The 14,784-nt window shown below is 47.8% G+C and overlaps 6 protein-coding genes across 6 annotated transcripts; 2 read left to right on the top strand and 4 right to left on the bottom strand.

Annotated features, from left to right (window-relative positions):
* Positions 1-129: 129 nt before the first annotated feature.
* On the bottom strand, positions 130-1,337 carry E1B28_004922 (uncharacterized protein; the record flags this gene model as incomplete). The annotated part of the gene is made up of 6 exons (XM_043149449.1): positions 130-587; positions 643-773; positions 838-920; positions 984-994; positions 1,052-1,080; positions 1,132-1,337. 6 exons carry the CDS (start codon positions 1,335-1,337, stop codon positions 130-132), a joined length of 918 nt encoding a protein of 305 aa, XP_043014055.1.
* Positions 1,338-3,415: 2,078 nt separating this feature from the next.
* E1B28_004921 (uncharacterized protein) lies at positions 3,416-5,534 on the bottom strand (the record flags this gene model as incomplete). Its single annotated transcript, XM_043149448.1, has 9 exons — positions 5,091-5,534; positions 4,961-5,037; positions 4,885-4,906; positions 4,617-4,832; positions 4,429-4,564; positions 4,228-4,364; positions 3,952-4,165; positions 3,517-3,892; positions 3,416-3,464 (listed from the first exon to the last, which is right to left on the bottom strand). Exons 1-9 carry the CDS (start codon positions 5,439-5,441, stop codon positions 3,416-3,418), a joined length of 1,578 nt encoding a protein of 525 aa, XP_043014054.1. The 5' UTR covers positions 5,442-5,534.
* Positions 5,535-6,979: 1,445 nt separating this feature from the next.
* E1B28_004920 (uncharacterized protein) lies at positions 6,980-8,241 on the bottom strand (the record flags this gene model as incomplete). Its single annotated transcript, XM_043149447.1, has 7 exons — positions 6,980-7,017; positions 7,069-7,110; positions 7,162-7,184; positions 7,244-7,486; positions 7,538-7,779; positions 7,831-7,885; positions 7,955-8,241. 7 exons carry the CDS (start codon positions 8,239-8,241, stop codon positions 6,980-6,982), a joined length of 930 nt encoding a protein of 309 aa, XP_043014053.1.
* Positions 8,242-9,038: 797 nt separating this feature from the next.
* On the bottom strand, positions 9,039-9,751 carry E1B28_004919 (uncharacterized protein; the record flags this gene model as incomplete). The annotated part of the gene is made up of 2 exons (XM_043149446.1): positions 9,039-9,116; positions 9,188-9,751. The coding sequence occupies 2 exons, from the start codon at positions 9,749-9,751 to the stop codon at positions 9,039-9,041; spliced, it is 642 nt and encodes a 213-aa protein (XP_043014052.1).
* A 1,445-nt stretch (positions 9,752-11,196) lies between these two features.
* E1B28_004918 (uncharacterized protein) lies at positions 11,197-12,663 on the top strand (the record flags this gene model as incomplete). Its single annotated transcript, XM_043149445.1, has 8 exons — positions 11,197-11,339; positions 11,395-11,523; positions 11,574-11,664; positions 11,716-11,736; positions 11,789-11,874; positions 11,928-11,961; positions 12,020-12,285; positions 12,339-12,663. 8 exons carry the CDS (start codon positions 11,197-11,199, stop codon positions 12,661-12,663), a joined length of 1,095 nt encoding a protein of 364 aa, XP_043014051.1.
* Positions 12,664-12,853: 190 nt separating this feature from the next.
* On the top strand, positions 12,854-14,277 carry E1B28_004917 (uncharacterized protein; the record flags this gene model as incomplete). The annotated part of the gene is made up of 3 exons (XM_043149444.1): positions 12,854-12,922; positions 12,977-13,327; positions 13,378-14,277. 3 exons carry the CDS (start codon positions 12,854-12,856, stop codon positions 14,275-14,277), a joined length of 1,320 nt encoding a protein of 439 aa, XP_043014050.1.
* Between the last annotated feature and the right edge of the window lie 507 nt (positions 14,278-14,784).

The following is a 14,784-nucleotide window of genomic DNA, read 5'->3' as shown; positions in this document are numbered from 1 at the left end:
GCATTCTCTATTACAGAATAGGTACAAAGTCCGTGCGTTCCGGGAACGCAAATCCGTAATATACAGCTAAGTAACAAACTAGGAAAACAAAACACAGTGAATAACAACGAAGACGATGGAAAAGAAAAGTCAACTGGGGAAATACCGTCCATGGCTAAAGCGTCGTAGGAGTTGTTCATCGGCGGGATCTCGTCTAGGGGAAGATGCATTTTGTAGGTGTTCCAGAGGAACTAAATATCCGTGTCTGGGGCCAGGCAGGCCGAGGGACGAATTGACGGACACCGGACTAGAGTTATTTGACGAGCTAGATGAAGCAGGTCTATGATACCCTATTGAAGGGACTGGCATTGTCGGATGATGTCCTGGTAGCCGTGGGGAGTAAGAGTGCCCATCTTCGCTAGGGTAGTATGCCTCCCCGACGTCGGATGGCTGAATGTCAATGGGGCTTAGTCCCTCCCGTGGGTCCCGTCGCATTTTGCTGGCACGAGCGCTTCTAAAAATGCCTTCTGGTACTGGAACATCACCTATTCCACGAATACTATCGATGGTGGCGAGTCGATTGAGGCCTTCTTGACTGAAATAAGCAGCTTACGATGGAGTAAATTCACTCGAGAATTCTCAGAATATCAATAGACAACGTACTTAAATGCCATTTTCTGACGATTCCTTGCGGTCGATCGGTGGGCAGTGAAACGTGAACGCTGTATGTTTGCTTGACCAGACGTTCAGGTTCGGACTTCCCGCTCCTTGCCAGATGTGAAGAGTCACGTCTCCTGCAATTGATATACATATTTCGTCCAGCTGACTAATTGAAGCAGACTTTGGAGAATAACCAACCTCAACAGCTGGGCCCAAGGAGTGACAGGGTTTGAAGGATCGTCCTCAACATCGGATTCTTTTTGGTGATAAAAAAGAAATTCCTAAAAACTTGAAGTATCAGTATTACGGACGTGGTCGACCTCAAGATGTCCGGCCATACATACATCTCGAACTCCTGTGAGGACCGATATGAGTCGTTATCACCTTAAAGCGACGAAAGAAGTGCACTTACTACTTGGTCCCCAACCCATCCCGTCAGTCCTTCAAGGTACGGTTAGCATTGAGGGAGGGAGGTCAACTACAGACACATACCAGCGTTCCATACCGATGCCTATCGTCTCGGTGTTGGCGCCACGTTCCTCCCAGACATATACATTTCCAGGAACGATTGCTCGCCGTTCTTCCGCATCGAGGCGACGAGTGATGAGAGGCAATTTGTTTGTGGCGACTCCATAAAAGACTTGAAGAGCGTCTCTTGTGGAGCGCACACGAACGCTTTCTAACGTCGGTCGTTGCATGGATCGGGGGAAGAAAGAACGCCTGCACAAGTGATTAATTATTGAGGCGACTTTAATCATTGAAACTCACTTGGGACCTGAACAAACAGGGTTGAACAGAGATCACATTTATGGATCCATAAATATAATTAGGATTCGACGTATCATAATGTCATGGACGTAACTGTATCTCACGGTGACATCCGAGATACTTACTTATGGGCCTGCGAGAATTCGCTGGCAGAACGGAGCGGACAGGTGGAGAATAAACTTCAGGCCGAGGAACGAGTCTCGAAGAACTCCATTAGTAAACGAGTGCATGCGTCAGGGAATACCTCGTAGAGCGGGATCGAAGATCCATCTCAACACCTCAAACTCAGGAAGCCCCGATCAACATTGAACGCCTGCCTCGAAGAGCAATGAATCCATCCCTTTAGGACGGATAATCATGGGAATGAGTCGTGTATGATCAGGTTCAGCATAGGCACTGGGTGTGAATGTGAAATGAGGTCCCCGAACAAAACCTCGACCCCGGCGGTGCCGGTAGCCTCACCACCGAACGCATGGAGCTTGTGGCCATAGGTTATGCCCTACCAAAATTGCTGCAATATCGTGTCTGCACACACGCCCTAAATTTTAAAACCTTAATCAATCGGGAGATCGAGACAAAACATACACTGACTATGTGAAACCCCCATGATCAATATGCGTGGTCTGGGTGGTCTAGGTAATGTAAGAGAGTGCGAATTTTGATCGGGCAACTCGAGTAGGAAGACGACATATCGAGAGCTCCTGTGAATTTCGCTTTTCCTGTCAGAATCCTTCGTAAGGCAGAAGACGGGCTGACTGAATTCTTGTACACGTACTTACGATACCCATGGTTATAAATATGAAAGGGGTGATGAAGGTGTGCTGAATTGATAGAGGTCAAATGGAGGTTCCCCGGGAAATGATCATCACTGACTCGTTGTATATCATAACTTTAAAACGCACCCTTGTTTCTAGTTTCCATGAAAGTTGGAAGGAAGACACGAGGACCGAATTTTATTGATGCGCCAAGGCTCCTCGACGAAACCGAAGTTCTCGCGGCCGGGTCATCGCCGTTAACTCTGCTTCCGGAGATCGTATACATACATACAACGGAGCAGAGTGGCATTCATTTTGGTCGTTTTTCGACATATATTCATGACGAGCCTGGGGAAGGCGCGAAGACTTCTGATTACTCGTGATGACCATCACTGGGAAAGGATCGAGGCTTACGGTCAAGTACCATACAAGGTACGCATACGTCCACACCGTGCAATAGCATCTGCCGCTACAGTGTTTGAGTACCTAAACCTGGTTTCTTCAAGTTCACACGGAACGTATGGCCCGTTCGTGGCGAGAGGGAACACAACACTTGCTTCGCGCGAAGCTTGGTGCGGTGGAACCCGCACATCCAGTATCTGCCGTATGGAAACCGCCAGAGTGAGAATGACGTACAGTTAGCGTAACCGCTTCCGGCTGCAGTTCCAAGCAGTCCCAAGCTGTCGCAAGATACCGATCCGGTGGGCTGAAAATCAGATTAGATCGGTGAGAGAAGCAAACGGACTTATAGTATACGCAGAAAAAGGAAGGGAATTGAGCCGGTCAGTGAATTGGTGGTTATTAGCTGCCGTGAAGAAAGGACCAGAAAGAATGGCGATACACACGAGGATACCTGCGTATTCGGTTCTGCTGGTACCTGCATACCTTTCGCGTCAATGAGGTGAATTTCTCATGGGAAGTTGTCCAAAATGTTTTCGAAGCCTTTTCCAGTAAATTTAGGGTGAAATCAGGGAGTTGGGCTTAGAGGGAAGATGTTTGCGTACCAAAATAAGAATCATTGAGAGGGGAAATTTGGTGAATCCGACCTATGGGACTGGTATACATTTTCCTATTTCAGGTAAATCAATCCTAGGCTCTAAAAGGTGACTGGCTCGAAAGGAAACAATGAATTAGCGAATTTGCGACAATCAGCTCTCACCTTATTCGCTATTCGCTGGATGGTTTTGTACGAGGTGCAAGTAACAGCTCGGAACATATTCAATCACTTCATTTTAAAACAGCACTGTCATTTTTCATAGCATTTTCACTAGACGCCACACTTTAACAACACCTGTACTAATGCTGATCGGGCAAAGGTGATGAGAATCAGCTCAGGGAAAGAGTGAAGACTTACTTTGCCTCGGCAACCTGGTCCTTGGGTACCCATAGAGCTTCCTTGTGTTTGGTATTTGGCGCATCTTTAGTCACGCAGATGACTTCCGTTTTAGGTGGCTCCTCGCCGCCCGCTATACGAATTCGTTGTACTTTGTAGGTTTTCCGGATATGGGAGAATACGTGATGAACATCTCCAGCGAACTCGACGTCCACCACCGCATAGGGGGATTTGTCTTGTTGACCACCGCCAATGGAATGGGGCTCACATAACCGAGCGGTCGAGCCTCGCACAGCAAAAGCCACCCGTTCCATTCCAATATCTGTGATTTGTCGAGGAGAAAGTGATGGCGACACATTGAATGTTGTCGGAAATTCATATAGACCGGCCAAAAGTCCTAAAGAGACTAGGTTAGTATTTAGAACCTTCGAAAATAATGGATAATAATGGACTCGCCTTTCTCGGGACGCCTGAGTAGAAGAAAATGGGACTGTTTAGTCGTGTCTGGTGGGGCTGGGCACCATTCCACCACGGTTACGACATCGGTTTCTTCTCTTGCCCTCTTTCGTTCAGCTTTCATCGGGTAGCGTGTAACGTCGGAGGTATCAGTAACCGGCTCACAGAGTGTACAGATATCCTCTATGTCTTCAATCTCCATTTCTTGACCAGACTGGCGATTTCCACTTAGGAACAGAGTATCCCTGCAGATAGAACAATAAGAACTGGACTCACTTGACGGGCTTGTGCGTGGCACCAAATGCGAAGTGGACAGAGGTTGCACGAGGGGTCACGGACTTTACAGATAGTACTCCCCAGTTCAATGAGAGCTTGATTTATGTCTCCTGAATGTTTGTTTCCGCAATCCTTCCCTGCATCCCGAGCAATGTCACGTTAACATAAGTCAGGTCGTAGAAGGTAGCGATGGATGGTTACCAGACTTCCCATCTTCCTCGGATTCGCTGACCATGGCAGCGGCTGCAGACCAAAGGATATCAAGCGTGGCTTTGCTTTTAGGTGGTGCATGAAGTACTAACATCCGACTCAGCAGTCGATGAACATTTCCGTCTAACTGAAATGAACCATGATTTCAAGCGTGGTGACAACGATGCAGATAGACCTACGACGGGTGCACGTTCGCCATATGCTATGGAGCAGATGGCACCTGCACTATAGCGCCCAATTCCTGGGATGTTTGCTTCCATGTCTTTGGCATTATCAGGTAATTGACCTCCATATTCCTTAACGACTTTTTGGGCGCCAGCAAGCAAGCGGCTGGCACGACTATAATAACCGAGACCTTTCCAGAGAGCATTCACGTCCTCGATACAGGATGCGGCCTAAGAAGGGTATTGGAATGATGAGAGACAAATAGAGCAAGTTATAATGCACCAAATGATCTATAGTGGGGAACCTTAGGTTGAAGTTGAGCACAATTCTACCGCGACTGGCAGTCTTTTGCACTCACTTCTCCATCCAAGCATTGTAATATGGGATAACTGTAGCGACCTGAGTTTGCTGTAACATGATCTCCGATATCCAGACCTGAAAACATCTAATTTAGAGACAGGAAAGTGGGCTAGATGATTAGCGTGTACTTCATATGCCCGCTGAGCCCTTTCTCCAGCGTTGAGATTCGGATCATACGGCTTCCTCCAAGGCATACCACGAGAGTGACGAACGGTTGTGAACCAATCTAAGAGCGCTTCTTGTATGTGAGGTATTGCCGATAAAGTATGGATAGTTTTTGAGTGGAAATTCCTGGACAAGTTTGGTAGCTCAGAAATTGTAGTTGAGTTTACATCGCGCTTCGTTCGTTTCTGAGAGCCTTTAGTAAGGTGTCGTTTCCTTGAAATCTTGCTTGTTTTGTCCTCGAATTCTGAGCAGGACGAGGTGGATGAGTAGTCCTCGTCACCATCCCGTGCTACACGCTTTCGTTTTCCGGGCATAGGGTCGCGAGAACGCTCGCCAACGATGAGGATAAGTTAGAACGGGTTCAGGGTCACACGAACAAAGGAGATTTTGGGACCGAAATATTGATCGCTAAAATCTCGCTCTGGCGGTCAGGTGAAGACGCGGTCACGCTATCACGGGATCGTATTATATTTTTTAGTAGGATATATGTATGTCTGCTTATGTTCCAGAATTGACTTGGTACAAGACCTTCGCAACTGCTCAGTACCAGTCTCAAGTTACAGAAAACAATATTATTCTTTTTACGTGTACAACCTCAGTGGAGGTATTGTATCTTCGATGACTCACGACTGTCTAGCTCGAACTCGCGTTGCCATCGGCAATCGGTGCCATGACCGGTGAAGCTTTGAAGTTCCAAGTACTTCTGCATATGTTCCCCGGCTCTTTCCTTTGCTACGTGGGACTCAGGCGAAATCTACGGTAAGTTCTTCTGCCTGTGTTTCCCGTACCAGTTTATATACAGTTTCATCTATAGACGTCACTCAGGTTCTATCGAAGTTCCTCCAGATACTTCTATCGTTTGGAACCGTCAAAAATTCTCTCGCATGCAAAATTAGGATATACTGTATAGTCCCTTTCACCTGATCGCCACGCGTTCTTTACGGTGTACTATTATTGCGAAGAAACATCTCCCGCCACCCTCATCCATTTTTTTACAAGTGTGGAAACTTGAGACTCGATGCAGAGCGGCCTTTCGAAGACCTTTTTGACCATTTCGTCGTGCTTTTTAACTCAAATCTACACCATCCTCTTGTTTCTCATACGCAACATCCATACTTGCAGTTCCCAGTTACGAAACTTCGTGTCCTACTTGCGAAAACGCCACTTGGCCTGCTCTGTGCAAGAGGCCCATACTTCTTGTTGACTAATCGCGTTGATCTTCCCACCAGACTTGAAGTTCTCTCTCTCAGACCACGAATGATCAAGTCCTCAGAGGCGTTGAGAACAGGCTCAAGTTTGTTCCATGTCGAGTCGGCCGTAAGCCATTACTGAAGGTGACTTGTATTGGTTCTTATTACGCCAAAGCAAGGGTTCGCCGCACGTCTTCCCATGTACTTTCGGCTGAAAACCCCGAGACTAGCCCATTTATAACTTTGTATCGAAAAGTCCTCGATAATGATGGACCATGGGAGTGTCGATGACACGGAGTAAATGATGCACTCGCCAGATTCTTTCGGTGCGTGAGATGGAGGGTTCAAACGTTCGCGGTGCATATCACCATAGCATAACATTGTTCTATCCACCATGACGGCTGAGTGTTCATATCTCTTCAAGATTGCATAGGACCTCACGATATGAGCAAACATCCCTCACGGTTTCGACGGCGAATTCAAATGAATACACGGACCCTGGTACACGAGGATAACATAAATACAAAAAACCTAGTGAATTTTGGGACTGACAAAGGAACAGCCGTGTAACTTATTTACAGAAGACGCCCGTATTCGCAACGCACTCTGACCTTGAATAATCCCGCGGTCCTATAACGAGATAGTCCAAGTTCCTAACGCATCTAGTACGTTTTCTTCTTCTCGTCCACCGAGAAACCACCTAAATGAAGAATTCAATGCTATGGGATCAACATGGAAGATGTCCTCGTACCGGGTCCCATGTTGACGAGTAAGATAAGCCCACCAACGATAGCTAATAATCGGATAAATAGGAAAGGAACTGTCAGCAGCGGGTAGTACTCACAAAGGGTCTGGAAGAAGTCATATCTACGCGAAAAACAACGGGTGAGTCATGAGGTTCCACAAAGACGATGACAGCGACTGACTTCAAGAAATCGCGCTGAGGGTGAGCCGACGCAACACTCCACCAATTGTTGGCGAAGACATTGAAAATACTCAGAACCACAACGAGGAAAATGGCGGACCATTTGGCCTTGAATCCGACGGCAACCATGGTACAAGCGACTAAGCCCAGGATGGATACGAACACCCGCACAATACTCCATGATCCTTGAATGATGAACCCGAGGAAAAGGAAGATCAAGAGAACACGGCCAGCGAGTAGGAAGCTGAAGAAAACATCAATTAGCGTGCTGAGATGGCGAGGAACCAGGACAAACTATTTCTTGCGGTCGGTTTCACTTATAGAGGGAAGACCAGCAAACATCTTCTTACGAGTTGCCATAGAGTCACTGAACACCATAAGAAGACCACCGATGACACTCAGGTTCCGTAGGAAGAAAGTTAGGTCAAAAATGAGACCATAGCCGAATCCTTGAATGACCACGACAGATAAAAGGCCTGCAACAGCATATTCCGTGTGACGTTTGGTGACGACAGCGAACGAGCCAATAAGCATAACCTTAGCGGAAGTCAGAAAAGATACTGACGCCGAAAACGAGACGACACTTACGACGACATTCATCAGCAGAAACAAGTGGGAAAGACCCCATGGAAAGTGTCTATGACTGTGTTTCGAAAGAAAACAAAGAGACGTTAAAGTGAGGCTCAGAGCGAGTAACATGCACGACACGTACTTCTGCATATACCAAATTTGATCACCCCATTGGGTCATAATTCTCAACGCATCCTCCATGAATGTCACCACAATCAAAAAGCGACCAATTGCCGGCAAATGGGGCTTCAAGGGCTGAGAGTAAATTTCTACGTGGTCTTCGACTTGCTTGCCAAGCGCTCGGAGTTTCTCGACTGGATCGTCGGGATTCGCTGACCGATAACCAGAGGAGGGTCGTGAGTTAGAAAGACCATGTGGATCTGGACTAAAACCTTGCTGGGGGCGAGCAATATTGATGCGAGAGGTCATCGTGGTGGGGGAAACAAATGTTTAAAAATCAAAGGCCAGTTTTCAGTTAGACGTGGCGATTTGTCACGTGATCACCTGTCACTGTTATGATTCAGGTCACTGGGTCTGCTTGTGGTCTGCTCAGGTTTGAACTTTGCCTTCCTCAACTCGGGCTGTCACGATTGCTACATGTAATGCGACGACATGTAACGATAAAGAGAAACGACACGGAAAAGCGCAGCTTCTCGGATTGTTCACTCACACTGTCCCTTTCCATTCGCAGGTAACGGTCACCTTGGCTTCGGCTCGGAGAGTTTGCCAGTAGAATCTAGATATGACCTTGAGTAAGCGACTCCTAGGCCTGATGCCTGACTCCTAAAACTGTTATTGGCCACCATTTGCCCCACCCACCCACCTCACACCCCAAGAATCAGGCGTTTAGGTTCAGGTCCACGAACGAACGATATTGAAATAAGACAAGATGACTTCGCACTTCTGCTTTGGCTTGCACTGTCTAGATCCAAACGCGGGGGTAGTCCTCTTCTGCGAAGGATTGTGATGGATCGTATTGTCTAATGAACATATCAATAGAAGATTTAGTGGCCTTTTGAGTTCACAATGTTTGCTCCTTGGTAGCTAACGTTGACTACCGAACTGTGACTGGCATTATTGAAATCAAGCGATCATTGAGATGTGAAGGCCCCCACTTACCGCCTACTAGCTGCAATAGCGTGTAAATCCAGTGCACTGGGCTACCCTTCAGTTTCCAACAATGTGTTCAATTTGGAGCACTTACAGATCTTGTTCGTCGGAACTACTCATAGTGGAGGAATCTGTCTCTGAATAGTCGGTAGCTGAAGTGACTGCCGATGGATTTGGGGTACATTTGAAATATCCTGATCCGTGCGGTTGAATCGAACGACCATTGGAAGGAGTTATTGGAAGGAGTTGAACGGTGGCCTCTCACCTGGGTCTGCTGAGTGGTCGTATTTCCTTGGCCAACTAACTCCTTGACTTTCGTCTCCACCTCCTGCGCCGGTTCTTCCTCCAACAGAGTTGACTGAGATTCTGACCGCAAAGACGTAGCAGGCATATGAAGTAATGCACGGAATGGATTATGAGGGGAGACTGTCGCACTTCTCGACCCAAGGGCGAGAAAAATTCGTGCAGACTGAATGCTCCGAGATCGCAGTTCCGCTTCCTTCTGAACTACATCAGCTTCGCGCAGCTTAAGCTCGTTTTCCCTTCTCAATTTTGTATGTTCAAAGTTTGATAAATCCAACGCTAGTTTCTCCTCTTGGGACCGGACGGCTTCCTCCCTCTTGGAAAGAGACTCGTCTTTAGCCGACCATGTTTCCTCACATTTCGACTTGCGGACCATGAATTCGTCCTGCTGCTTCTCCAAAGCCGTTTCATGACTTTTTGACGTCTGAACAATGCCTTCCAGACGTGAGGCTTCTTGTTTCACTGCCGACTCGCGAACTGAGGGTGCTTGCTCCAGTAAGAGGTTCCTTGCTGCCAGATCATCCATTTGTTGCTGTAGAATCTGGATACACCGAGTGGCGTCATCTCCTATCAACACACCATGCCGACGAGCACGACCAATGAGCTCCTCAAGCCCCTCCGTGGTCCCGGGAGCGGTCTCGAAATCGGCGTCCGAGGAGGTATCATCGTATGAGTGGAGGGGATCGGGTGGATAAGTTGAAATGTCGGCAGCAAAGCGTCTCAAAGCATCTGCAGCGCATTAACTGAGAACCGTAGTACCAGGTATAGGTCGGAACGCGCACCTTCTGCTTCGATTTCTGGATTGGTACGGAGGCACGAACGAGCTTCTCCAGAGAGATACTTCAGCGCAATTCGTTCGATAATGGAGTATTCTTCTCCACTTTGGATTGCCTCTGGTGATACAATATGACTGAGGCCGGGTTTATGGGGTTGCTCGGGGTCGGAAAGCTTTGTCTGGATTTCACACTTCGCCCTGCTGCGTCCAAACTTCCGAAGGAGTGAGAGGTATTCGCTATCGTGATTTATCGAAGGGGTGAAAGGGAAAGAGTGAATCTTCTTTTGACAGGGCTACTTGAGCGGAACACTCCCAGTATGGGTCGTCATTTGACAACACTGGGAAGATCTCTATTCAATGGCCAAGCGCCAACCGCTCATGGCAAGCTCCCACAGCAGTCTATGATCTATGAACGTGAGCACAGTTTCTGACTGAGAGTAAAGAAATGGGAGAGGGCCCGGAGGAAGGCTTTTGAATTGGCGTTTCGACTGAGGGCATCATCGTTCAAGTAGGTGTAATGAACAGGTCCTTCGAAGTTCAAGGCGATTATTTGTCAGAGTTGACTTCCAATGGAACAAAAAGGGCAAGCTACCTTCAGTTCTGAGGACCTACAACCTGGCCTTTCACAGGGATGAATCGTAACATACTCCCCGAATTTCGTCCCTGCCAACTGGATCTGCTTTCAAAATTCTTAACGATTTTCGAAATACCAGGAAGCACTATGTTTGAGTCTTGCATAGTCTAGAGACCAGAGGTTTCGAGTATAAGTCAGCCGGATTGTGGGTGAGTCCTGGCCACCGAACGTTGGCAATAAATGGTAGTCGTACAATTGAGGATGGGGTGAGATCGACCGCGTCCACTGCGATCCGGTATCGTTAAAGATGTTGACAACCGCTCGTTTGCTGCTATTGAGGACACCCTAGATAACCATTCCTATTCGTCTATCACGTCCTAGCAAGGTTGACGTTACTTATGGGCTGTATGACCATCATGTTTCTGTCTAGTACATCTTCAAAGGGGAAGTAATGGTTTGACAGATGAGAGTGGGAGAATGACAGACGTCGAACGAGCCGCAAAATCGGCAAACCGTGGTATCAAGATAAGATAAGATACATTAAAGCGCTTCAGGACAATGATATTTTCTCCTTTATTCCTTCACCTGAACTTCATCACACTCGCCTATATACTTGCATGTCATGTCTTCGGGAAAACAGCCTAACAAGCAGCCTCTCAATCTTCATTATCACAAAAGGAGACGAGTTCTTTTCAGCCCAAAGAGAAGGGGAGGTGAACCCGCTACAGCGGAAAACTTAGGTGTTCTTACCATGGAATCTAGGCGGTTGTTCTCAGTATGTAGCTTCTTGTTGGCACCGTTCTAATTATCTTGATTTTAGCTGCTTACGGACTCTGGCTGTCTATCAAGCGCAAAAATCGCAAATCCCTCTCCCTCGTTCTCGATGTGCTGCTGTTCTCGTTGCGCTCTTCGTGGGCAGGAAAGGCGATTTGTATGTTTTACTCAGCAGGTAAGTTGTATTCTCTATGATGAGATGAACCCATGATCTCAACTGTAAAGGCGATCTGCTACACTGCGAGCATACGCCGGAGACACATCCTTGCCTGGGGGGAAAGTTGACCCAACAGACCGGACATTAGAAGAGACCGCCGTGCGTTTACACGTAGAATCAATGACTGTCATGATAATCTCGCCATCACAGCGTCGCGAAGCTTTTGAAGAGGTTGCACTACACCACTGAATGTCTGACTTTCTATTGACCTCGAGATACGTAGATCGGACTACCGAAAGACAGAGAGAAAGTCCCGTTGTTGTGCATATTGGAACCATTTCTAGCTGGGAATCAACTCATCGTCACACCGTACCTGTTCCCTTCGCGTCCTTACTGATATCGTCCTCAACCTTCGCTTCTAGAGTCGTCGTGCTAATTCTCGACAATACTTTACAAGTGAGTCAAAGTCCATTATCGTCTCCTGCCAAAGCCCAACACGAAAATACTTTCTCAGCCAATTCTCAATCGTTCGGAAGTCACCTCTCTATTCTCCCATCCGCTCGCTTCGTTCATTTCGTCAATACCGCCATATCCGACTGAGCCCGAGATGGTCGAGTTAGAGTATCATACGTACTTTGACTTTGACTGGGATGGACCTCCGATGCGGATTCAGAACAGCAAAGGGGAAACGGAGATGATGCAGAGTAGGCAGGTACGGATGCATCGTTTTATGACAGGAAGAGAGGCAGGCGGGATCAAACCAGTTTTCGGGCTAACGGCGTGAGTCTCGTTCTTGAATCTACACGGCTGGTTAACTGAGATTACGTTTATAGAGCGATGCTCATTCACACCGCCCGTCTTGGCTTCACTCGTGATCCTGACTTTGAGGTCAATTCACCCACTGCGCCCACGATGGAGCAACGTCTGGCATGGGCTACTATCAAAGAAGGATCTTTGATAAAGAGAGCGCTGCTTGAGGACGGAACCGATGTTGACTGGCTCAAGCTGAAGAGACTGGCCGGTTCGGTAGAGGAAAACCCTGACCAGATAGTAAGAAAAGCCGGAGAAGCCGCCGATTCGCTGGTCCGTTGGAAAAGCATATTTTGGCGATCGTCAGAGTCCCATCGGAAAGGAAAGATATACAAAGGTAAACTGTAATGGGCGGGACTATTGTAGACTTTATATCTCGAAGCATCCTACGATGTACCTCAGCAGCTGATGGACGGAGCTGCAAGCACGGGATGGCTTTGCCGCGGCGGCTCCTCGACGATACGATAATATGTAATAGAGTAGTTTGACAGGGCTGAGAGCCTGTGCATCTTTACTCTCCTCTGCCATCTTAATTTCCATGCCAGGGCCAGCTGTGTATGTTGCAGTGGTAGTGGGAACTGCTGCTGCCGGATTTGCATTTAAACATGTCTGTATCCTTCTCTGTTGCGTTTGATGAGCCATTGACCGATGTTGTCTACAGTTCGTCTACGACCCACACATCGCGCCCAAGATCGATGTTTGGAAACACGAATTCAGAGCTAGACGTCAGGCTAGACGTAGAAGGCGACAGGGGCCTGTACCCGTCGCGGTTGCGCTAAACAGTGCTCGTAAAGAGTCTAAAGACAGGGTTTCAGACATCTCTGGCAGCGACGACTCGGATGATGCTCATGTCGACAGACGGTTGTACGAGCTGGAAAACATGGTCACACAGGAGGTCCTAGACTGGCGAAGTGAGGTCGATCGAGCTGCAACGTTGAGGAAGAGAAAACCAAGGAATGTTGATGATCACTCAGTTGTCAGCGGAAGCACCACTTCATGGTCGCTGCCTCAGGTAAATCTTCTATTTCGCCCTAGGTAACAATATTAATTAAAGTGTTTCAGAATGCTCAGATTACACTGGATAATGCAATCCCATCCCAGATTGTTGTCGATTTCGGCTCTGAATCAACATCAACCATCCCTTCTCGGCAATCCTCTCACACGAGAAGCCCGCAAGTCTCCACTCTACGATCGTCCACCTCGCGGTCTACGCTTCGATCGCCTCAGTCAAGAGACGTTCAGTTGGCTGAGACAAGGATCTCACCCCCAACACCCACCTGTTCTAACTTTTCGTGTACGGAATCCGATGGCCATTCCCATACTATAGCTTCTGCATCTCCGCCCGTCTCTTCTCCTAGTCATGTTCCGAGTCTTTCATTATCGCATCCTGTCGATCTGGACCGGGAACATGACATCGAGTTGTTGTCAGCGCCGTCTTCACGGCCAGACTCGCCGTTCTCCGCTCTCTCGCAGCCGTCATCTATTGGTGGTTTCAGTGCTGGAAGCCATGAAGGGCGAACTAGTCCGGCTCATTTAACGAATTCACCACCTTTGCCTCCCCTTCCCGGTATCGCGCAATTATTACCCCCTCCGGACCCGTCTCAATCCTCCTCCCCTTCACTTCAGTCTCTCTCAGAGATAAATTCGTTCTATCAGGCTCCAACGACTACAATTATGGGCACCATTCCTGTTTCCCGGTCAGAGTCCGAACTGGAGTTTCTGTCTTTTGACGGTAACGGGAATAGCACTCGAAATTCTAGCTCCGATAATATCTCTTCCATGTCATCTCACGATCGCATGTCGGTGCAATCGTTCAATGCGACAGATGACGACGGCTTTGATGTCAGGGATCTGGCTAGTGATTTTGGAGGAAGTGAAGCATCTATGGACTTCAGTTGGGCTAGTCTTAGCGATGCTGGCTCCAGCCCAAGTGCATCCCAAGGTAATAGGGGACCACGGTAGTGATATTCTCCCCAAAGGCGGGGATGTCGATGAACTCTTGGGTATGTTGTTTCAATTCGATTCGTCTTTTGTTTTGTGCTTCATCTTCGGGCTCGACGCCCGCCATCTTGAGGACAATGTGTATCGTATCTCTGGTACAGTTCTAGATAAACACGCTAAAACTTGTGTAGAAAGAGTATGTATTTGACAAAATCAAAATCAAAAACCTCAATGTACTGGAAATCTTACATGTACCTTTTCCCCCTTGGAATTCGTGGCGTGAAACGATGCATGTGCATATGCTCTGGCGGTGTTGCTCCCGTTGAATGATCCCTCTGCAACCTTCAATTACAACTCCAGTATCTCAATACTCCGTAGAGCATTCGTCCGACGAAGTCGCTGGTCCCAATTACATATCAGTCAGTAATCGGCGACGTGTTGCCGCATTCGAGGGCACGTTGGGGCCCGGGGGGTGACGTTCATGATCAGCACAGCTTGTGTTCTGGTGTCCGAGTTTTAGGAAGGATT

The sequence above is a fragment of the Marasmius oreades genome, chromosome 2 (assembly GCF_018924745.1).
Source record: "Marasmius oreades isolate 03SP1 chromosome 2, whole genome shotgun sequence".
In the NCBI taxonomy this organism is placed as follows: Eukaryota; Fungi; Basidiomycota; class Agaricomycetes; order Agaricales; family Marasmiaceae; genus Marasmius; species Marasmius oreades.
This window is presented reverse-complemented; position numbering and strand designations above follow the sequence as displayed.